The sequence below is a fragment of the Quercus lobata genome, chromosome 2 (assembly GCF_001633185.2).
Source record: "Quercus lobata isolate SW786 chromosome 2, ValleyOak3.0 Primary Assembly, whole genome shotgun sequence".
Taxonomy (NCBI): domain Eukaryota; kingdom Viridiplantae; phylum Streptophyta; class Magnoliopsida; order Fagales; family Fagaceae; genus Quercus; species Quercus lobata.
The window spans coordinates 24,251,866-24,276,595 of NC_044905.1; the positions used below are offsets into that span (position 1 = coordinate 24,251,866).

General features: G+C 33.8%; 1 protein-coding gene across 3 annotated transcripts; it reads left to right on the plus strand.

Annotated features, from left to right (window-relative positions):
* The first annotated feature begins 156 nt into the window (after positions 1–156).
* Positions 157–24,028, plus strand: LOC115975047 (serine/threonine-protein kinase STY46-like). 3 transcript variants are annotated; one of them, XM_031095683.1, is made up of 16 exons: positions 157–761; positions 2,583–2,697; positions 8,190–8,302; positions 8,513–8,632; positions 11,126–11,198; positions 13,235–13,345; positions 14,013–14,063; positions 14,972–15,111; positions 15,212–15,319; positions 18,225–18,298; positions 19,031–19,206; positions 21,122–21,217; positions 22,032–22,112; positions 22,239–22,289; positions 23,437–23,577; positions 23,676–24,028. In XM_031095683.1, exons 1-16 carry the CDS (start codon positions 589–591, stop codon positions 23,703–23,705), a joined length of 1,653 nt encoding a protein of 550 aa, XP_030951543.1. In that variant the 5' UTR covers positions 157–588; the 3' UTR covers positions 23,706–24,028. The 3 variants fall into 3 exon arrangements, with proteins under 3 accessions (XP_030951543.1, XP_030951544.1, XP_030951545.1); XM_031095684.1 differs by lacking the exons at positions 157–761; positions 2,583–2,697 and adding an exon at positions 6,448–6,468; XM_031095685.1 differs by lacking the exons at positions 157–761; positions 2,583–2,697 and adding an exon at positions 6,700–6,719.
* The last annotated feature ends 702 nt before the right edge of the window (positions 24,029–24,730 follow it).

The following is a 24,730-nucleotide window of genomic DNA, read 5'->3' on the forward strand; positions in this document are numbered from 1 at the left end:
TCCCTCCAAAGCTTTCATTTTAAAATTGCCAAAAAAGTTCACAACCCTATCTACTCCACACCTCTTTAACTTTTTCTAAATTTTTTTTACATAATAATCGATTAATTAAATGATTAAATTTATTTTGTTTTAATAATTTGGTCAGAAACAGAATTGGAAAAACCTGAAAAAGTCTACGTCTAGGCCAGCAGGGGGACCATGTATGTCCTTTCTCTCCGTTCTTTTTCTTGCGTCTTCTCTTCTTCTCTCTATACTATCTCCAAACTTCAAACCGAAACCTGACATTCTTCAAAAACGTGCCTTCTTTCTCTCTCTTGAAAGTACTAGCACTCAACAACTTTGAGCTCTATCTTTCTTATTAAAAAAAAAAAAAAAAGTTTTTGGACGAAAATACCCTCCATCTTTGTACAAAACTCTTGATTCTATTTTTCTACAGTCAAAGATCCCTCTGTTGCTAAATCAATATTCAGGAGTTTCAGATTCTCTCTCTCGGTCATGAAAGTTCTGCTCAGTACAATACTATCAATAATAGCAATAGTAAAATAGCAGTGGAAAAAAATAATAAATTAAAAAAAAAAAAAATAAAGTATGGATTTGATCGAGGGCGTCGGAGAGAGCTCGTCGCCGCCGCGGAGTTTCGGCGCTTACGATTTGCGAAACGACGTGTACAATCGATTGGTGGAGAACGGTAACGAAGAGGCGGTGTCGAATCCTGAGTTTCGGGACCTCTTGGACGCTCACTTCAGTCGCTTGCCCCCAAGGTACTCTTCCCAATTTCCTCTCCGTTTTTTTTTTCCCTTTGAATCTGTGTATTTTATTGTTGTAAACCTGATTGCGATCACTTTGTGAATCGGTTACGAATGGATGTGCATGTATTATCAGTGTTAGTTATAGGAATAGATTGTGGATTTTTTTTTTGTTTTTTGTTTTAACCAAGTATGATGACTTGGAAATTATTGTGATGCTGAAGATAACAAGTTTGTGTTTCTTTCTTGCTGTTTTTGATTTCAGAATGGAATCTTTCAAATCAAATTCCGTGTTTTTGGGAATGGTATTGCTTTTGAAAAAAATGTTATAAGAAATTGTGTTTTCATTTGAGAGATTATAGGAGGACTGTAGATTTTGAATTTGTATTGCCAAATGCATCACTGAGACGAAGAAGAGCCGATAGACTTCAAAACATACTGTTAAAAAGCATTAGACCGTGTCATGTTGAATGGCAGTGCACTATTAGCAACTAGGAAAACGCCAACACAAGTAACCAAATTTTGATCACAGCAACTGCACAAAGGAACTAGTTGACCAACACTGCAGAAGAAATATTCGGATTGATACGTAACTTGTTATCGTGGCACTTATATCTGCAAAAAATGTCATAAGCGATACTCATCTTTAAAACCTTCTTGTGCAATTGAGGGCATTTATCTCAAACCGGCCATGGTAGATGTGAGCTGCCCAAGCAATTTAAAGCAATAAGACTTAAAAGCTTTTACCCTTCATTTTTGTTATAGGGCAATCCAACTCTGAATCACAGCAACCAGGTCTTCTAAAAATCAATCGCACCTGTAAATCTTTCGTCCAAATATCTATTAAAAGATCCCTACTTTCTAAAGCAATTACTCAAAACCTGCCGGAAATTTCATTTATAACTTTGGTTCTTTTATTTATATTAAACTTTGTAACAATCTGTCTTTAATAACCTAGAAGCTATAGGGGGTGTTTGGTTTGTGTTTTCAAACAACAATTTTCAGTTTTTAAACAATATTACATGTATTTTCACACACTTTTTCACCCACACGTATTTCCACACATGTTTTTAAACAACAATTTTCAGTTTTTAAACACATGTACCAAACGGGCCCATAAATGCTAGCCTAGGGATATACCTTGAAAATGGGATAATATAATTTCAGGGAGCTAAAGGAAGTTTCCCTCTAATAACTTCCAAGTTATATTCAATGCCTGACTTTGATGGCAGCGGGAAAAGTGTCATTCCTACTGACAGCAGGCAAATAATCTTTTTTATTTTTATAAGAAAGTGAAGACAGCTGGCAAATAATCTTAATCAAAGGACTCTGTATTTCCATGAAAATTCCAATCTGATGGTAGGCAACTTCAATCATATCTTCTGAATAGCTTGTGAGCACTTTAGGATTGGCGGGGAGGGCTGCATTATACATCATTTGTCTGTTCCAGATGACCTTTAGGGTGCCGATTGACATGTCATTAGAATATGTTTATCCCTCTTCCACAATTGTGTTTCACAAATGCTCTAGCAATTTTACTTATTTTTAACATCTTTCTCAAATTCCTGGATCATTTAGCAGGTTCCTTCACCATCCGAAAGCTTTGTCCTCTCAAAATAGTTTTTTTCCAAGCATAGAGAACCATATTGTGGAAAAGCTTAGATGTTTGTTAACATGGACAGAAATTTTGATTTTTTTTCCAATTCAAGGAAAAGAATTTTTTTAAACTTTGAATATGTAATTTTAAGTAGTATGGTGAGGATAGTTATGTGTTGAATAAAGCCTTTTATCTTGTGGGTTGATAAACTAATAGCTTTACATTTTCTTTTTCTTCAGTTATGGACTTGATGTAAATATGGATAGAGTGGAAGACATATTATTACATCAAAAGCTTCTTGCCATGGCAAAGGACCCGGAGAAGCGTCCTGTTTATCATATCCGTTTCTTGGAGGTTAAACCTTTCATTTGATTCAATAACAACGTTTGGATTATTATTTTTTGGTTAATTAAATTCGCTTCAAGTTCAAGTGGAGAACCTATCTCTTTTGACGCATTTGTTATGCACAATGAAGTGTTTGGAGAATATAGCTTGATTTAGGTTTTCCCCCTACTTTTCTTTCACATTAAATGATCATTAAAGGGGAAAAAAGAAACAAACGAGAAATGTTCGAACTGAGATATACATATGTTCTTGTTTCCATATGATATTGATAGACACAGATGTATGCATTTGATCATAAATTTGTTTGATCTCAACTATATGTCTAAGGTGTTTAGATAGCATAACATCAGGGCACTTAACACTGATAGAGATGTATATGTGTATTACCATTACCATATGCAGACAGCCCCCCTTCAGATTGGGTTATATAAGAAAAGCTGTTAGATAAGGCTTATCAGTTGTGGACCTTGGTGTTTAGATCTTTTGGGTTCTCTTGGGTCTTGCCAAGATCGGTTGCGGATACTCTATTCGGTTGGTGGAATTGGCTTGGAAAGCATTTGTCTAGCATTTGGAATTTGGCTCCATTATGCTTGATGTGGTGTCTTTGGAGGGAGCGTAATAGGAGGATGTTTGAGGACATGGATAGTTTGGATGACCAGCTATTGGCCTCCTTCAGTGGCACTTTGTTTGACTGGTCTAGGGCTTGGGGACTCACCTCTAGTGATTCTCTCCCTATGTTCCTTAGCTCCCTCCTGTTTACTTAGTATCTTTTCGTTTCTTTATCTTTACACTCTTTCTTTTCCCTTTGTATTTCTCTCTCTGCCTTATGTTTTTCTGCATAAGGTAGTGTTCTTGAATATAAATGTTTTTTACCTATCAAAAAAAAAAAAAAAAAAGGATAAAGAGTAAGTGATTTCATGTGAATCTTTACAAATCAAAGTGGCAACTTATCGACCTTTGCTTGTTGTATGCTTGATTATATTGTGGAGTGCTGGGCTTAGAAATGCTATGGGCACTATAGTTATCAGTAAAAAATGTGTTGATTTGGAAATAATAACCTATCAAAAGAGGAAATAATCATATGAGGAGCACTGGTAGCAATGGCTATGTACTCCACTGTAATTTGGGTTGAGATACCTCACTAATTTTCTTTTGAATAAAAGGTGTTAAAACAAGGGCTTTTTTTTTTTTTTTTTAATTTATTTTTTTTTGTATGAATGCATAGTGTGGAGTTTGATATGAGTGTCAGTTTAGTTCTTGCAAGTTGTCCTGATTTGAGCAATTAACACTTGGACTTTAGGTTTGTGACAAATTAAACATTTTGTTAGTATTTTCCTTTAAAATTGATGGAGCTAATCACACGATGTGCACATGTTTCTACCACATCTTCAATAATTTCGAAATGCCATTATTACTATGTACACCATCACTTGATTAAATCCATTAGGCTTTAATGGAAAACATTAACCAAAGGCTTGATTTGTCTCAAACCTGAAGTCCATGGTGTTAATTGTTCAAATTGATACTCACATCAAAGTCTACTGGTGGTTTTTTGTAAAACCCTCTAAAAATAACGACACATAAATCTATGTTAGTTTGGTGTTTTAAGGCTCCTCGGAGGGGTCTCCTTTGTATAGACAGCAACTTGGGGGAAGATCCTTACATGTGACAATCTCATTAATAGAGGCTACACATTACTAGGATTGTGCTGTATATATTGATGCAGTGGAGAGATGATGGATCATTTACTGATACATTGCACTATTGCTTGCGATTTGTGGAGTTTTGTTTTTAGATCTTTAGGGATTCAATGGGTGTTACCAAAAAAGTCATTGATCTTTTGTTAGGTTGGAGGAATAGGTTTGGCAAACATTCATCGGATATTTGGAACTTAGTCCTTTTATGTTAGATGTGGACTAGTGGAGGGAACTGAATCGTCATACTTTTGGGGATACAGAAAGTTTGGTGACTCAATTGAAAACATTGTTTACTAAATGTTTGCTGATTGTTCTCATTTGTGGGGTTTTACTGATAGTAATTCTCTAGCTAAATTTAAAGAGTCACTACACTTCTACATATAATATCTCTTCCATATAATTCTTTACGCTTCTTTTTTTGATAAGTGTACGTACATGAAGTAGCCTTTTTTCAATTAAAATATCATTACTTACAAAAAAGAAAAAAGAAAAAAAGAAAAAAAGAAAGTGTGTTAGTAGTGCATTATGACCTCTAATTAGTGCCAGAATAGGAAAGAGGCTGAAGTGGAAATGAAGAAAAAGGGAAAAGTTGTGCATGATTTAGAATACTGCAAAGATGGTGAATGTTGGTGTTAGTATTTATGATTTGGAATGTACTTTCTGATAATTTGTTTTTTGTTTGATAATCATAATGTTTTATATTGCTATAACTTTATACATATTTGTTACTCTTATCACTGCTTGGAATTTTAAAAGCAGCTTAGTTAATGTGTTGATATTGATATACTGTTTGGTTAACAAACATGGGAAATCAGATTACTGTATGTTTTTGTTAGAATATTGAGTGAAGTGATTAAATTTACCATTTCCTATCAAAGCTTTTGGGAGAAATGATAATTTATCATGGTATCAAAGCAGGTGTTCCTAAGTTTGAATCCCTGTTTTCACTCTACATTCCATTTAAAAGTAAAAAATCCCATGTCTTGGGCTCCATTTATTAAAGGGAAGTTTGAGCCGTATGTGAGAGGAAGTATTAGAATATTGGCTAAGTGATTAAATTCACCATTGCCTATCAACTCAAATTTTGGGGAGAGCAAATAATTTATCAGTTTTCTTTGATAATGTTAATAGACAAAAGAACTGTAGTGACTTATTGAATCTTGTGTCTGTAATCTTTTTATGCAGTGTCTTTTATTCTTAGTCAGTAGTGAATCCATCAAGAAGTAAAAATATGTGTATATGAAAAGAGTATCAAAAGATTCCTTTTCTATGTAATAAGGTGTATATAAACATAGGTTGGTCATGTTAATAGATCCAGTTTTTAGGATTTCAGAGAATGCTAGTGAGTTTCTTGCAAGCTGCCTAGGAAGCTAATGTCAACACCAGTAAGAGAAGATTGTAATTGCACACTTTCTTGCTTGCTTTTGAGGATCCAAAATAATTGTCTTCCCTTCCTTTCTAGGATGTCCAAAACTAAGTGTCCTCATTCTTAAAGTTGATCTATTTGTCTGTTAAGTTTCCCATCATACCCTTGCCAAAAAAAAAAAACCTCATTAAATGTCATGCCTCATCCCCACTTCTTAAAGGACATTATAGGCCAGTGAGATCTAGCTAAACTGGCACCTCCTCCCGTTGTAAGTTCTTGGTGGAGGGTGAGGTCATGGGTGTATATGTAACTTACCAATAAAAAAATATTTTATTCATTATCAACCGTGCCTTTTTGATATTCTATGAATCAAAAGAAAAAAAGAAGAAAAAAAAAGACCCTCATGTCAATGAGATAAAGTAAAAAAATTGTCCTGGAAAGTAATTTAGATTTTCTATGTTATATATTTATTATAGAAGCTTGTGCTCTTCAGTACGGAATCATTGTTCACAAAAAATTAATTTAATTTTTTCCGTCACTTTAGTGAGAGGATCTATGTCTCTATCTGTGTGTCTAGAGCTATACATATATAACCCTTGTAGTTAACTTAGTATATGAAACTTCAAATTGTTTCTAATTGAAAATATTTCAATCTTTTTATTTTGCAGGATCTTGAAAATATCAGTAAATTCTTAACTTATTTTATCTTGTGCTCCAGTACGTAATCATTGTTTGCAAAAAATTAATTTAATTTTTTCCGCCGCTTTAGTGAGAGGATCTGTCTCTATTTGTGTGTCTAGAGCTACACATATATAACCCTTGTAGGTAACTTAATATATGAAACTTCAAATTGTTTATAATTGAAAATACTTAAAATTGTTTCTAATTGAAAATATTTCAATCTTTTTATTTTGCAGGATCTTGAAAAATAATCAGTAAATTCTTAACTTATTTTATCTTGTGCTCCAGTATGTAATCATTGTTTGCAAAAAATTAATTTAATTTTTTCCACTGCTTTAGAGAGAGGATCTATGTCTCTATTTGTGTGTCTAGAGCTACACATATATAACCCTTGTAGGTAACTTGGTATATGAAACTTCAAATTGTTTATAATTGAAAATATTTCAATCTTTTTATTTTGCAGGATCTTGAAAAATATTATTCTTAACTTATTTTATCTTGCAGTGATACATAATTTATTGAAGCAATATATTGTTTATTTTTAATTATGTTTTAATTTTATGTATTGCTGCAATTTGCATGATCTGTGCTATCTTATCTTTTTACAGTCCTGCTTTTTTTTTTTTTGTTATATATATAAATAAAATAAAATAAAATAAGAAAATGTATTTAAATTAAATGGCCACAAAAGAAGCTTTTTCTGCTCTGGTTAGTGCTGATGAGTTCTCTAGCTCAAACGGCACCTTCTCCTCCCTAAGAAAGGGTGGAGGGTAAGGTTGTGGGTTCAAAACCTACTTGGTGAGTGTGTAACCCACACCCCTCCTCTTCTTTTCTTTTTCTTTTTTCCGTACTTGAAGGTTGCATGCATAAACTTACCAATAGCAAAAAAGAAAAGAAAAAAGAGAGTAATCTGTATGTCTGATTAGGCATATGAGTTTCTTCTAAAAAAATTGAAATCCATTCTGTCCCCACACGTTCATTCTCACTTTGATCCTGCACTGTTATTTCCAGTTCTTTACTATTTTCTTCTTATCCAAAAAAAAAAAAAAAAAGGTTCTGTACTATTTTCCTGGTCAAGCCAATTGCATAGTGGTCCAAATGCATACATTACATTTTTCCCAGACACATGGCCTAATTTCTATTTCTCATGCTTAGAATCCCCTATTTTCTACCTTAGATTTAAATATATATATTTTTTGACTGATTTTAAGTGTAATCTTTATATGGTAAACCTCTTTGGAACATACAACAACCAAGCTTTAGTCACAAAATTTTGGGATCATGTATGTATTCTTAATAGACTCAGAATTGGTCACATGAATTCTTTTCCACCATTTTATTCTATCTGATGTCATACCCTCTGTTACCTCCTCTTAGGAACATATCAAAGTTTGTGTTTCATATCTGCTTTTAGTTAATGGCTAGCTTTGAATTGTTGTTGTTGTTGGTAAGATTTGATCTGGCCCAATGCATGATCAAGTTTGCATGCCATGTAATCTATACAGAGAACTACAATCTAAGTGCACATGCTGATTTTTCACTCTATAAATTTAGAAATCCTGTCTACCATTGTATGCTAAAACCTTGGAGAATCATACTTCAATGAACATTGTATTTTGTTACCCTATGTAATATTGGTTTTGATCTTTCCTTCTCTTTGCTTTGAGCCATGTACCTCAAAATTTTTCCCCTTGTTTGCTTCTCTATTTACTCATGTTAATCATTTTGAATTTTTTTATTTTTCTCTTTTTGGGCAGAGTATGTGTATTAGAACAGATAGTGATGGTGATCAGCAATTAATAAGTGCTTTATCTACCCCAAGGCCATCTTGTGATACTTCTGATGAAGGAGTCGTGCCAACACATAAGAGGTATTCCACGTTTGCTGGTCCTACCTATGTGCTTGCTTGCAGTCCTCTTTATTTATAGATTTATTTTTTACTTGATGAAAAAGTGGTCATCTTTCTCATTTTTTGTGCCTGTATGGTTCCAGGGACTGTAGTTCTAATTTTCAGGTTGTGTTTGTGTTTGTTTGTTTGTTTTTTTCCCTGCATTACTTATTAGTGTCATTTCTGAATTAGAATCAAGGATTGTGCAATTGACTTTGAACCTTGCTCTAAGCTTGAGGACCTAAATTTAGATGTTAAAAGGAATCCCGAAGACATGGAGGAGAGATATCTTACAAAGAACCATTCTGGAAGGTACCACAGCAAATCTTTGTTAGCATTTCTTCTGTTTCTCTGTTATTTCTGAATATTTAAGGCACCACTGTGATTCATTATCCTATGGATAAGCAAGATTGTCCTACTTTTGAGAACATTTACGGACAATTGGCCTTTTTGTTGGGTCAGTGGTTTTAATATGTAGTACTTCGATAATTTCCAATATGTTGCTCTTTGATACTTTTTTCACTTACAGAATTAGGGTTTTATTTTACCAGTAACCATTTTATCTGAAGTGAAAGGTCATATTGAAATTGAAGCATTGGCAGTGTGATGGAGACAGCATCCATATAATAATAAAGGTTCAATAATTCTACATGCTTGGGTGATTCACCAATTTAGATCTGCCCCTGCATTACTAATGAAGCAAACACCACTCCCTATTTTCTGGCCCCCGGGAGAGGGGGGGGGGGGTGGTTGGTGTGGGAAAAGGAGTAGGAGAAAAGCTCTCTGATGTCTCCTTCCTGCAATAAGTAGAGTGATTGAAAGTCCCCTGTAATTAGTTGATACATGATTTGATCCTCAGGTTAGCATGTGGAGTAAATATTGCAGACTTTCTATTTTCCTAGTATATGTATCAATCAAATCTTGTTCTTGCTCACTTATTTGAGGCAGAATTAGCTAAAATGTCTCGTCTTCATAACCTTCTCAACAGTGAAGAAGTTCTTTGCAACAAAAAGTAGTCTGAAACACTATATGCATTTATGCTGTCTGTAAAATCACTGGACGTAATTGTGGGCTATCAATCAATCAAGAAGCTGGCCCAAGTCAGCAATCTCTTCTGTCTGTTTGTAGATGACTAGGCTTTTTAGTGAGGTCTTTTACTGGTGCTTGGCCTGTATGTTGCAATCCGGTGTAGTTGTTTCAGGGAATGAATTGAGTGGTTTAGACCTGTTATGATGCCATCTGGACAGAATCATCAGTTGCTTTGCCTAGGAATCATTTGTCTCACTGGGTTCATTAAAAGTTCATTCAGCATTACTTGCCATTCACATTATTGTTTTTGAGTTTCCTTTTGATGTTTAAAAATGAGAAATGTCTCAAATTAAACAACAGATATGTTTGGGAACAAGAAAATTAAAGGGCATTTTTTGATGCAGTGGTCCCATAAAATATGGACAAAGTTTATATGCAACCAGTTTTGAGGAATTCCTCCAAACTGGGTTAGGTGGCACATTTTGAAGCTGACATCTGTCCTAAATCAGTCAAGTTTACCAAACACTCTTAACCAGTCAGACAGAAAACAAAACCCCAACCCCTATCTCTCTCCACCAGTCTCTCCCCTCACCCAACGAAGGACCACCACAAGTCCACAACCCCAAACTATACCCCCACCACAACCACCAGCAAAACAAATACCACATAAAAATAAAACAGATTAGCTGAAAATGTTAAGAATAAGAAGTCAAACATATTTGATATGCCAGTCTTGGATTAATAATAAACATGCATGTCATTGTTTATGTAATATATAGATGTATACATGCAATGCTTTGAAATAAAGCTCATATCTTTAATTTTAGAATTTTAAAAAGAAAAACTTATTCTTGTAAATTTTTTATTGTTCTTAAGCACTAACACATCAAACGTGAATGTAAATGAAAACATAATAGGCGAACTGTAAAATGTAGAATAAGTCATGGGAGGAACAGTTTGGAAGAGAGATTTGACTGATTTTTATCCTTGAACATGAGAATAGAATTCTTATCAGACAGAAAAAGTAGAGCCTCATGTTTCTTTTGTGATCTGCCGAAGGCATATTTACATACATTTGACCCATAATCCTCTATTGAGTTGAGTTGTTTCTGCATTATGTTTTCTAACCGTCCTGTTTTAGAAGTATTATAGTATTTATGGTTAATTATAAAGTGTGTCCCCCCATCTTTGAAAACTGTCACTAGACCTACTTGTGTTTTGGAGTAAAATGTAATCATCATATTTTTTGCCTTGATGGATTCTCCTACATGAATTGCACGTGCTGCATGAAACACAAATTTTATCCCTCAGTTGGCCCTCATAATAAAATCATCATTTTTGGCCTTGATGGATTCTCCTACATGAAGTGCACATGCTGCATGAAATACAAAATTTAGCCCTCGGTTGGTCCTCAAGAGGGTGTGGTAACAGAGCTGATTTGTTAAAAAATTAAGAACAAAAGTGTTATACTACCTCTTCCATGAAGCTTTGAGCCATATTAAGGGCCAATTGATAGCTAAATTTCGTGTTTCAAGTGTCACTTATAATTCATGTGGTAGAATCAATCAATTGGAATGGAAAATATGACAAGTTTCGTTTTACTCCAAATCACGGGAAGGGGTAGTGATGGTTTCCAAAAGATAGGAAGATAATTTGTAATTAACCCTAATCTCTGGGAGATAAATTATAATTTATTCAAAGATGAACTTTATGGTGTTAAACAACGTTTACCATCTTTCAGTAAGTTAAGTTGACCGTTGGTGAAATACAATGCAGGCAAGAACTTTCACACATTCCAATACATGAAGTAATATTTTCTACTACTGACAAGCCGAAGCTTCTAAGTCAGGTATGTTGAGGCGAAACATATTAATTTTTTTATTATCAAAGTTCATATTACTTTTTCAGGTTTATTTTCAGTTTATTTTTATTAGAATAATGGTTATTAAAATTTAATATACAACTCTTTTGGGGTCAGGTGGTAGTTTATCGCAGTATCGGAGTAGGTGGTCTTGAATTCGAACTATATCTCCACTCAACTTCCATTTTAAAAAAGTTAAAAAAATCTCACATGTTGGGTCCTACTTTTTTTTTTTGGGTGGGGGAGAGGGGGGCTCACTCATGATAGGGATTGTTAGAATATTGATTAAATTATCAAAATTCACTTTCATAACAGCTTAAGCTTTTGGGATCAAGTGGTAGTTTATCAATCTTCATCATTGTCATGGTTTTATATGAACTAGTAATGCTCTCAAATGAACAACTAATTTATGACTGAGGTTCCCCAAGCCACTTTTATATCCAATATTTGTGTTCAAATTTTCAAACACCTATTATATCCAATATTTGTGTTCAAACACCTATTAATTTTTTTTCTTGTATGAGATGAACTTGATGTAGTAATACTCCTAAACACCCATCCCCCCACCCCCGCCCCCTCCCCCCCCACCCCACGTAAAATAAAAAATAATTTTTTTTAACATAATTCCATGAGTTTAAGATCATAAACTGAGTCCACTGAGGGCAATTCTTCTATTTGGTTGTCCTAAATTTTTCTAATTATTGAAACTTCTTTAACGTTGTAGGGTTCGTGGTGGCTGGTATTTTTACTATAATGTTTTCAATTGAACAATTACTCTTGGTATCTAATAGGTGCAGTTTTTAAAATACCTAAATGCAATGTATTTTTGGTGTTCAAAGTAACTTTGCTCAATTGGAGTTCCCATGGAAATATCTTTGATTACAATAAAGGTTGTTCCTTTGCACAAAACTCACTTTTGCTGGGTCTGGGAGAATTGATTGGTGGGAAGGTGACCCTACTGCCTGTGACAGGGTTGGAATTAGACATTTTATTTTTAGCATCTAGGTGTGTTTATAGTAAGGTTGCAATGGGGTCAGGGGCTGATTATGCTGAATATTGTGATCCGATAATGGGGGTAGTTGAATTGTAAACTTTGGAAGATTAGGGTTAGACAAGACGAGAGAGGACTGAAGGAGGAAAAAGATTAGAAAATAGTATACTTACATACATTCATACATATTAGAGTGATATGACATGATTACAAGAATATCCTTAAGGTAATACAAGGATAACAAGTCAATTATAAATAATTATGTAACCACTAATTTTAACAAAGGTGGATGAGCTCGAAGGATGGGTTACAAGAAGGTTTTGTAGAAGGATGCCATAATGTTTGTGGTGAGTGTTACTGGAAATGGTTGAAATTTCATGGCCCTTGTGGTCTGGTTGTTGGTGGTGGTAGAACAGGCGGTTGGGGTTAGGGTGGCTGAGTTTGTGGTTGAAATTGGTAATGGTGACCACAACCACTGTGGGCAGAGGTCCCGGAAAGGTCATAGACATTCCCTTGGAGCCTCTAAATAAAGGGTTGACACTTCTCCCTAAATCTTTCCAATAGAATGCAATTCATTTGAATGAGCTTATTTTATGTTAAAACATGAAGTACTACTTTTTAAAGCATCACCTTTTGATGATCTAGTTGTACTTTTGTACAACAAACAAAATAAGCTGATGCGAATAAGCTCTTCCAAACACACGCTAGATTTGTTCTATTCACCCAAATCTTATATTTCTTTTATTTTAAAACTTTTATTTTTTGTTATATATATATATATATTTTACGTTACTTGCACTGAGGGAAGAAACAGATAGGTTCATATCAAGTTGGATTATAGACATATTGTTCTTGACAAACTACAATATATAGTTCCTTTTCTGAACATAATTTTATAGCATTAAGATAAACTTACAGCCTTCAGTTTTCTGACAAACTCCATTGCCCTTCAAGAATTATAACTACCATGAGAACTGCAAACTGGAAAAACATCAAGACTGAAGTTTAATAACCAGATGTTATTTTCTTCTAGCTTTCTGCATTGCTTTCGGATATAGGACTGAACATCCGTGAAGCACATGTGTTCTCAACAACTGACGGCTACTCTTTGGATGTGTTTGTGGTGGATGGGTGGCCTGTTGAGGTACTTATCATATTCTATTGATTTATTGTCTTTCACTTTGCCATTTGTATTTTCAGGATTTTGTTTCTCTGGTGTTATTTTTCTCTTTACATATTTTGAATTACAGTTACTTAAAATCTATTGCCTTTCTTTGCTTTTTTCCAACTGTAATGCTCTAAATTTAATTGTTATAATGTTTTTCCTTAATATTATTCCTCAGTTGCATTATGATATTACTTTACATCAGTGGATAGGCATGTCGTCGTGGTTTTGTTTCTTCACTTGTAATGCCATTCAAAAAACCAGAAAAAGAAAAAGAAAAAACCAAAAATTTCAATTTTGTTATTGGTTGTTAATTATATAAAAAAAGTTGTAATTAATTGTTGCATATTTGCAGAACAATTGATTTGTGTCAGTAATTACTTTTCGGCTTCTAGTTGAACTTCATTGAACATTGTCATACAAAGTTGTTTTTTATTTTTTAAAATTTTTTTATCATTAATAAGTCAAGCCCTCACATTTGATGAATCTATCATGTTTGTGTTTCAAACTGGTTAAATTAAACGAATTGTGACTTATCCCAGGACAGTGACCTTGTAATATATTAAGGAGCATTGTGATTATATCCTTTTATGACAGGGATCTGTGCTGAGTCCAAATGTTGCTGACTTTGCAATGTTGTGGCCAGGATACAGATGGTTTGATTGAAGCTATGGAACAAGCAGTTGCTAGAAGTGAGGTAATTTGTGTTTCAATGTAATTATAGTCTGTTGTTTGGTGTCATTTATGGGTTCTTTGGATGTTGAAATCATATCCTGGAAGAATGGTTCTCTGTGGCTATGAGCTTGTAGTGTATGCATAGAGATTATAAAACCAGAAACACAGTTAGTATCCGGTTTACTTGAATAACACTCTTCACATAAGTCTTGGAAAGGAGTCAGTACTGCCACTTTTATCAAAAAATTAAAATGGCTCCAACTCAGAGGACTTTCCTGGGACTCTTTTATTTTATTTTAAAATACCATTTTCTTTAAATTTTCCCTTAATATTATTTCCTGGGACTTAGCTTCTCTAATTGTGAATCTCTCTCTCCTCTCTCCCCGTGCTCCATCATCTCTTCTTATCTCCTAATTAATCTACTTCTATCTTCTTCTTCTTTATTGTGTTTTGTGTGTGTGTGTGTTTTTTTTTTTTTTTTTGAAATCATTAAAATAGTAAATAGAAGTTTTGTGCTTTTCAAATTAAATCACATGATATTTACTACTTTTTTCTTTATATGTCACTGTTGCATTTTGTATATCTTATAAAGCGTAATTGAATTGTCCTGGTCTGGTAGGTGGGGTGACTTCATAGTTTTGAGCATTTGGGTTCATACCCAACCCCACTATTCTTATATGTTATACAGCTCTCAATAGAACCAATTTGCATTTGACAGTTTGTGTCTTTGGAACTAAAGTATTTTCCTTATGTTTTTGAGCCACTATCTCAAATTTTCCATTATCAAAGGCTGTTTGGTGGAATTGTGATGTGTAGTGTCTTATTTTCTTGTCATTGTTTTTGGTCCCAGTGGATCATTTTTATATCCATCTCTTTATCTGCTCGTAAGTGAAAAATGAAGATCAGTGAAAGTGTAATTTGGAAATATAGGGATCATGGTCACGTTCTTCATATTCTCATTCAGCTGTGGAAAAAGCATTGTCTGCAGAAACAAAATCTGGAGATTGGGAAATAGATAGAAAATTATTGAAGATGGGAGATAGAATTGCATCTGGCTCTTGTGGAGATCTGTAAGTTGTGTTTTTATTCTGTTGGTCGATTACCCCCTACCTCCAAAAAAATAGTCTCTTATTTATGTTGCTCACCATTCTATTGCTTTTCATCTTAAAGGTATCAAGGAGTTTATTTTGGTCAGGATGTTGCTGTTAAGATTCTTAGATCTGAGCATTTGAATGATGCTCTGGAGGATGAGTTTGCTCAAGAAGTGGCAATTTTAAGGTGAATAATTTAGCAGATGTTAGAAATATTGTTGTACTTCTAATTCAATTGTCAGTGTTTTTTTGATATATCTTGCTAAGAAAATCATATTACAATGTAGCAGTCTGTAAACATTCTCTATCCTAGTTAACTTTTATATGTTCTAATTTTTAAAAAATCTTTCCATTCTTATTTTCCTTGATCTGCTTGGCATGGTTTAAAAAGTTGAATATTGATAGACCATAGACCAGAAAAGCAACAGGTTCAAGGTTAATGACCAAGGTGGACATTATGTCATATCTTATTTTCCTAGATCCACTTGGCATGGTTTTAGGAAGTTGAGCATTGATAGACCTGAGAAGTGACAAGTTCAAGATTTATAAGTCAAGTGGTGTTTAACCGAGATTGGCCAATACGTCATAAAAAAATAAATTAATAGTTAGTTAATTTTAATAATGAACTAAATAAGTAAAATTTAGTGAAATTTACGTAAAAAAATATTAATGATTTTCAAATAATCTTTCACAATGTATATAAAAAAGCAAGATGATAAAGAAACCTAAAATATATTATCACAATTCAAATGATATAACCCACAAAAAAGCTTTCTTTGCAAAGCATTCTGCTGTCCTCTCCAATTTGAATTCAATAACCATGTTTTTGGTCTTATCAAGCCCTACCAACCACTTCTTTCTTTTTCTCTCTCAATCATCATAAGTTTCTGAACAATAAGGTTGCAGTAGACCTTGAAATAGGATGAAAATTAAAAGAGAGAGATGAAACTTATAACCAAGGAGCAAGGTGACTTGTTATAAAGATGAAGAAGAAGGTGACCAACTAGTTTGTGAGAAGGAGAAACATGGCAATGGATTGGACGATCAGTTGATCTAAGAGTGAGAGCAAGGCAGGAGAGAATGGTGAGAGAGAGAGAGGGGTGATGGCAGTGGGTCTATTTGGTATGGGTGGGCAGATCAGCAACTGAGGCTATAAACGATGTCATCGAAGTCTTATTGAGAAAAAAAAAAAAAAAATCCTTTTGAGACATTGGGGAAAGGGAGAAAGATGTTTAAAACTTGTGAGGCCTGTGAAAACTTTGCTGGTTGAGAGGTTCAATTGCAGGTTGAGAGAAGTTCCTTTTAGTTTTAAGGTGGAATGGCTTTGGAGGCTCAATTGGGCTGTTTTAGGTCCCGGTTAATGATTAGGCCGATCTGACCATTTATTATGGCCCACTTTTAAAACCGTGCCTCTTAACTTATTGAGATATAGAAAAATAGAATAAAATTTCAAAACGTTAGCTCCCTCCTAAAAAGTATATGATTGGTTTGGTTCCAAATTCAAGCAAAAAAAGCATTTGTATGAAAATTTTCTTTTTCCATGTTTTTTATTTTTTATTTTTTAAGTAAACATATATAGATACATGTGTTCTCTAAGTATATGATTGGCATATTAACATGTTAATCTATTCTGTCAATGAGTGCATTGACCATATGTACTCCACCTTATACTACTTCCAAAAAATCTTGCACCGAAATCAAAATATAAATTTATATGTATTTAATGACAAACTTGCTAGAAGACATATGGTACAGTAGTATGAATGATATGTACAATATATTCATTCTAAATGTAATTGATGTTTAAGTGACAGCTTAGTGATAATAATGTTCATTATGCTGTCCCATGTTTGTGGTTTGCACGCCACCTTCCCCCTCCCCCTCTCCCTACCCAAAAAGCTACCTATCAAAAAGGGGGAAAAAAAGCAGTTGGAAAATATCTTCATTATTGGTCACAGTACCGGTCTTTGCTTACAAAACCATGTAGTCTGATGTTGTAAAATCTTTCCACTTGACAGAACTATATACATGTCGTTTTTTTTTTTTTTTCCGGATAAATAACAGAACTGTATACATGTTATTCTCCAAGTTATTGAGTTTGTATATATTTGGACATTTTTATACAATACATGATACAAAAAGCACACAAATGTGCAAAATATTATATGATCCTGATATGATCACCTTTTTGAGGTTTACTCTCAGATCATTGGCGGGGCTTTTTTGTTGGCAAAAGCCATTGTAGTGTTTATTGTACACATGAAGGCTCTTAATTGGGAGGAATTAGTATCTAATCATTAAAGGATATTTATTGCTTAAGTTCTTCCCTCAAATCCAGAATTGGGGATTGAGGTTTTTGCATTAATTGTACTTCCTGTGTCTCTCAACCATTGATAAATAATTTTATGTATCATATTGAATCTCCCTTTCTTTAAAAGAACTAAAAACATTTGAAATTAACTAGAAGTTAATTGAGTCAGTATTTCTTCAAATGAGAGCTTCGGTTCCTACATTTGCGATCATACTCTTTGGCCTGTATAGTAAGTTCAGCGTCATGCTGATTTTGTGAGCATTGAAGATGCAATTATTATCCTTCATGCTTGAAGGGGAAAATCAAGAATACATTATTCTTCTGAAAAATATTTTACTTAAATTTTATGTCTTCTTCATAATGAAGGAGGTCGTCAATGAGAGGACGATGATTGAAATTAATTTCCTTTAGTCTCTCATTCATAGTGGTAGAAACATCTCCTTTTTATAGGTTAGTAACTAAACAAAATCATGCAATCGATTTTATAGAGTTATGATCATTGAATCTTCTATCAAGTCAGCAATAATACTGCCAGTTTGTGTCTAGCAGTTATTAATTAAATAGCCCAGAATGTATGTGGTTACATGTCTTGTTCCTTCATCTTCATTATTTCCACCTTGCAGTAATTTCAAGATATTTTAATTTCTTGTCCTCTTGGCATTCTTGTAGCTATGGATTTGCTTTTGGTTGAGTGTCAAGATTGCTGCTCATCATTGTCATATGGTTGTTGACAAACTTTTTCGTTATCTTTTTATTTTGGCTTTTGTTTATCTGAATGCAGGCAAGTCCAACACAAAAATGTTGTTCGTTTTATTGGTGCGTGTACAAAGTTTCCACATCTGTGCATTGTAACAGGTAGGGCCTCCTATTGGAAACTCAAATATATTTCCTTTGGCCCGGACGAGTATTTTTCATATCCCTTAAGTAGCTTCTTTTGTGGCTACTACTGCAAGAGAAAAGGAATGAATTTAAGATGTTTAAAGTAGTTTTACTTGAAGCGAGTTGGAAATACATGATAATATTTTCCATCAGCATAATTCACTCTAGTAATTACACCCCTAAGTTTTTTATTTAAAAAATATTTTTATCAGAATAAACTTTTATTGACATATGAAGAGCTGTGGAAGAAATTCCAGCTTTAACTTTCTAACTGGAGAAAATTATTCCAAAACAATATAAATTGCTTGGGTTGTCTCTCATGTGGCCTGTAATATTAGGGATCTTTCGCTATTATCACTCGCTCAATATTCGCTGTTATGTGCTGTTCAGGAAATCAGTCTGTTATGAAGTTGCATTTCTGAGGAACTTGTCATTCTTCTCTTAATTTAAAATATGACTTCTGCATATTCTTCTCTAATTATTTGAAGCAATTTTATTTGTAATCCTATAGGTTCATCAAGTCCAATGAAGTATATAACCATGCTTCTTTTGCATAAATAATGAATTTCTATTTTTATGTTTTTAACCTTTGGAGTTTGGCTGTTGGGACTTGCTTGTAATTTATGTGCTTATTTCTTTTTAAGTCTTCTGTCCTTTTTCCTCTTTAGTAATCAAAAGACAATTCATGGATTTTGGTCTTCCGTGCAGAGTATATGCCTGGAGGAAGTCTCTATGATTACTTGCATAAGAATCATAACATCTTGGAACTCTCTCAGTTGCTGAAATTTGCAATTGATGTATGCAAGGGCATGGAATATTTGCACCAGAAAAATATAATTCACAGGGATCTGAAGACAGCAAATTTGCTGATGGACACTCAGAAAGTAAGAATTTATGAAGATTATTTGAGTGACTTATAGCTATAGCATCTTCTAAAGTATATAAAATGCACAATGATTGAAACCCTTGGGCAAAATTATAAATAAATTTAGATGCTTGTATCATTTAATGATCCATATTCCAGGATTTTGCTTGACTAAGTGGTGGTGAAGTGGCAAAAGTATTCATTTTTTAGTCTTAGGCTCGAGATTAACGAAGGAGCTAAGTTGTCATCCTTTTTTCACTTTTTCCATATTGGCTTTTAGTACTTAGAATCTTTTTCCCAATATATTATTAATTCCTACATTGTTAAAATTGAGAAGAGGATTGCGTATCATCCCATTCTCAAACATTCTTCTGGAGATTCCTCCAGTGGGACAGAACATTGTGTATGTGTATCCAGTTTAGAAATTATTCTCCTAAGAATTGAGGTCTTAGTAATTAAATTATTTGTTGACATCTGAAGGTGGATTCAAATACATGGATGATAGGTTTCAATTTAGTAAAAGCATCTTCGGTATGTAATTGTGATCTGTTTTATTGTAAGTCCACCATAATACCAATGAATGGATCATGAAATTGGCTGAAAGAGTGAGCATTCTGAATCTCTCTTTCAGTATATGATCTGAAAGAAATAAATAGAAATCCTATCCAGAATGTTAGTGGAGAATTTGTTTTTCAATATTATGTGCTTTAGTTGCAATATGGTTCTGTTGTCATGGTTTCAGATAGTGCAGCAATGGTCTAAATTTATTATTGTTTATGCTTGTATGAATAATCATCAACGGAAAGCCTGGGAGACTGGTTTGACCAGGTTGGACTTCTTGTGCCAGGATATTTAATTCATTCTTCTGAAGAAGTATCTTATATAGTTCAATGTACTTCATAGATTTTAAAAACTGTTGATTTACAAACAACCTTCAAAAATCAAATTAGGTATCTCATTGTAATTTAAGTAGTTGACAATTGTCCTAGAGAAATTTGCAAGCTGTATGGAAGAAATTTGCATAAACTATATGGTACTTAATGATGATTCTTTATCCCTCCAGCCAATGGTGTAGTTATACTCAAGAAATTTATGCCACTGGTAATTGTTTTTGAAAGTAAATCTAGATGTTGATATTAGGATTGATTTTTCCCCCTTTTGGTTGATATACTAAATTTGTTATTGTTTAGACTTGCATGAGTAATCATCAATGGGAAAGCCTTGGCAACTGGTTTGATTGGTTGGACTTCTTGTGCTAGGATATTATACCCAATCTTCTGAACAAGTATCTATTATAGTTCAATGTGCATCATAGCTTTTAAAAACTTTCATTGCACAAGCAACCTTCGGGAATTGAAGTAGGTATCTCATTCCAATTTAAGTAGTTGATTCTTATAGAGTCCCAGAGAATTTTTCATAAACTGTATGGTACTTGATGTTGATTTGAATATCCATATGGCCAATGGTGCAGTTCTTTAAGAAATTCAATGCCACTGTTATTTGTTTTCTGTTAGTAAATCTTGATGTTGATATTAGAATTGTGCTTACAGATAATAATTAGTTGGATTATAGTTTAATAGAATTAACTTTTTGAAAATTATCATCATCATTGTTATTTGGTTTTATGATTTTCTAGTTTTTAGATTTAGTATTTTGATTGTTTCTGCATGTGATTTCCCACTGGAGATCCCATTTCTTGCAGTGAATTGTGAATCTTTGTCATTACTATGCTCATCCTTATACATATGTTATTGATCTTGTCATTATCATCCTGGGATAATATTTTGTTAGGAATAACTATAGATTTTTTATGGTAAGACTTCTAATATTGATTGATTGTTCCATCTGCTTTAATCTCTAATCCAGTCATTTAAAGAGAGGAAAGGTTTCTCAATCATTTTTACAATGAATAATTTTGTATTTTTGGTCTCAAGGTTGTTAAGGTAGCAGATTTTGGAGTTGCTCGATTCCAAAATCAAGGGGGAGTAATGACAGCAGAGACGGGAACATACAGATGGATGGCACCTGAGGTCTGTTATTTAAGTTCAATATTTTTATATACTTTTTGAGCTTTCAATTATTAAAATATTGTGTAGGTTTTTTAAATCTTTATGATGGCTCCAATCAAGTATTGATTCACTTTTTTATACTTTCATGGTAAATCTACCTCTTCCCACTTGTTTTACAGAGACCCTGTCTCTTCTTTTCTTCAGTCATGACTTAGGTACTTGATTTTTCTTTAAATTAAAATGAGCTTTTTGATTCGGTATCTTCTTTTTCTTTTTCTTTTTTTTTTTTTTTTTTTTTTTTTTTTTTCTTTTTTTTTTTTCTCTTTTATTTATTTATTTATTTTGTCATTGCTCATCATTGATAGACACTGCTGGCATGTCCTCACTACCCAACCTCTTTCACTTGCAGTCTTAAAGATTAATTCCTTGAATGAAGTTGTGTCTTCAGCTTACTTTTTTGGTACTTTGTAAATTACATGTGCCTCTTTCTGCAAACTAATTACATAAATATGTCTTCAAGAGAAAAATGTTGGATTCCCTTTTTATCTTGGCATGTCATTTGTGAGTATACGGGTATGCTTGCTTTGCAATTTTCCTTATGCTGTATTTGCTAATGCTTTAGTGGCCTAAGCTGATGCAGATCTTTCCTAGAGTGATGATATATACTTATTTTGCTTCATTTCGTTCTCTGCCAGAAAAAAACTGGACCTTATAGCTTTGATTTTATATTCATTTTTTAATGTACTTCAGTTTTTTACTCATATGCAATATGATGTATTTGCCAACTCCTTATTTACTTCTCATTTTTCTGCGGAATGCTGTTCTTTTTCACAAGGTTATAAACCATCAACCATATGATCAGAAAGCAGACGTGTTCAGTTTTGCAATAGTACTGTGGGAGCTAGTGACAGCCAAGGCATGTCCTCTTGTTAAAACAACCCTCAACTTATGTGCTCTTTCTTTCTAAAACAGCTCAGTTTCAGTGATTTAAAGTCATAAATGTCAACATAATTTTCATTCCTATAATGTCTTTGTCTGGCAGGTTCCATATGATACCATGACTCCACTGCAAGCTGCCTTGGGTGTGAGACAGGTTTGCATATCTGTATTGCTGAGCCATGATTTAGTACTAAAGCTTTTGTATCTACTATCAAATCACTGATGAGCTTTGTACTTGGATAAGTTGCTCTGGAAACATAGCAGCAACTTAAACTATTCAACCCCCATACCCTGTGGGCGTGTCTGCAGGATGATTAATAGTAATACATATTTGCATTGTGCATCATATGTGTGCCAGATGTTTGTCAATCTCTAAAGTCTAAAGCTTTTCGCTGCTTTAGAAATTTTGTTAAACTTTTTTTACCTCTTAGCGGATCATCCAATTTAAATTGAATGAATCAACATCTGGCATGTTAATGCCTGATATTGAACGAACAGATGCTAAATGTTGACACTTCTAGATGAGACTTGAGAGAGGTAAGCCTTGATATTAGGGCAGTTTGGCCACCTGCTCAACCTGCTTTGACTAGTTTTTATGGCAGTAGGAGGGTGGCAGCAGGTTGGTTGTTTTGAAACCTGCCTCTTATGGGTCAAGTGTTGGTTTTCCCATCTGGGAATCTGAACCAACTGATTCCGTCCATCCCAACTGCCCTTACCTTCATTTCCAGCAAGATCTCCGTCCAGATAGTGCCATTGTTGCTGGATCTGCAACTGCAGTCATCTTTAATTGCTTTCAACCAAATCTGACTGCCACCTGTGGACACCCGCACGATCATGCCGCTGTTCTGCTCTGTTGACAGAGGGTTCTGTCCTCCCCCACCTGATGTGGTAGGGTCAAGCGTCGGGATGAGCTTAAACCCGATTCGACTCATTTCATGGACACCCCTACTTGATATCATGGCTTTTGAAATGACACTTCTAAACTGTATTTTAGCCTTATTTTAATATCATTCAGGCTCTTTCGCTAGAAGATCCCAAAATATTGAGTCTTAAACGCTGGTTTTAAGATACTTAAGACATTAGTGATATATTAGCATCTTGAACAGCAAGAAAGAATAAATGTAAATTTATACCCAATTTGGGAAATTTGTGGAGGCCAAATATGTCTTTTAGATTTCTTCTACTTCCTCTCTACTATAGCATGTTAATGCCTATGAGAATCTAGTATATTACACAAAAAGAGTTGGCTGAATACAAAAAGCAAAGCTTCTGAATTTGTGTTCCTGTAATCTACTTTCTAGGGACTGCGTCCAGATCTTCCCAAGAATGCACATCCCAAGCTGTTAGAATTGATGCAGAGATGTTGGGAAGCGGTTCCTGATAATCGCCCTTGCTTCTCTGTGATAACATCTGAACTAGAAACTCTCCTTCAAGAAGTTCAGGTACTCCCCGAGCCACAAATGTCATTTTCCTTTCCATTAATTATTCATTTTTATTTATTTATAGTATATTACATTTAATCCCAATATGTACATTTCAGATAACTTCAGAAGTAGTGAACGGTACTTGAACATTCCTAGTATGCGATATTCTAAGCGGCTCATTTTCAGGCATGTGGGTGAGGATTTTTTCTTCTTGTTTTTGGTTCTTCACCAGTTAGATATGAGGTAATTTTGTACAAACTGAAAGGAAAATTCAGAAGCCTGTGTAATACAAAGTGAGGAGAGTATCATGATTTGTATTCGATGTATACACTCTTCCAGGGACTGTAAGAAAACCACGATAAAATCTCGGTGAAAATTGTTTTGAGCAATGGTCATACTTTAGAGTGGATATAAAACAATTACACTGGAACTAGTGCATGCCTTTTGTGACTGCTTCAGGTCTTGGCTTTTCAGCATTTCTGCCCCTATATTTGATTAGTAAACTTGTTTCAACTAGTGGGAGCTGGATTGACAGCCAGGCAAATCCTGTACAAATTTAATAGGTAGGTTCTCTTGCCTAAACTGACTTATTTTCCACTCCAGGATCTGTAGAGTTAGGGTTGAAAATGAGCTAAGCCAATCATGAACAACTCGGACTCGGCTTGATAAAAAGCTTGTTCATGTTTGTTTGTTTATAAATAAGCCAAGTTTGAGTCTTAATTTTAGGCTTATTTAATAAACAAGCCGAGCCTAAGTTAAAAAATTTGTTCACGAACAAGCTTGTGAGCTATTAGGCTTGATACAATTCAAGTATAAACTCATTTATAAGTTTATTTGTGTTAGGTAAATATATTCATTACACATATTTTAATAATGACATGAGACCACTACCTATATTACTTTAATTTTTCCCTTTCCTTTAAATTGATCAAGAACCACCTTAGACTATAGTTACATTTAAAAATAAATAAATAATTAAGTAGGCCACATATGATTATTTCCTATCAATCATCTAAAGTAAAGTTATGAAATATGTTAGTATTTTCTCATTCATAATAGTTACAAATAGATATTTTTCTAGTCTACCATCTAACGTGAATGTAAAAATTGTATTTTAAACAATTGTTAAAGTTATAGACAAGGAATGATGAATGAATAAATTTAATTATGT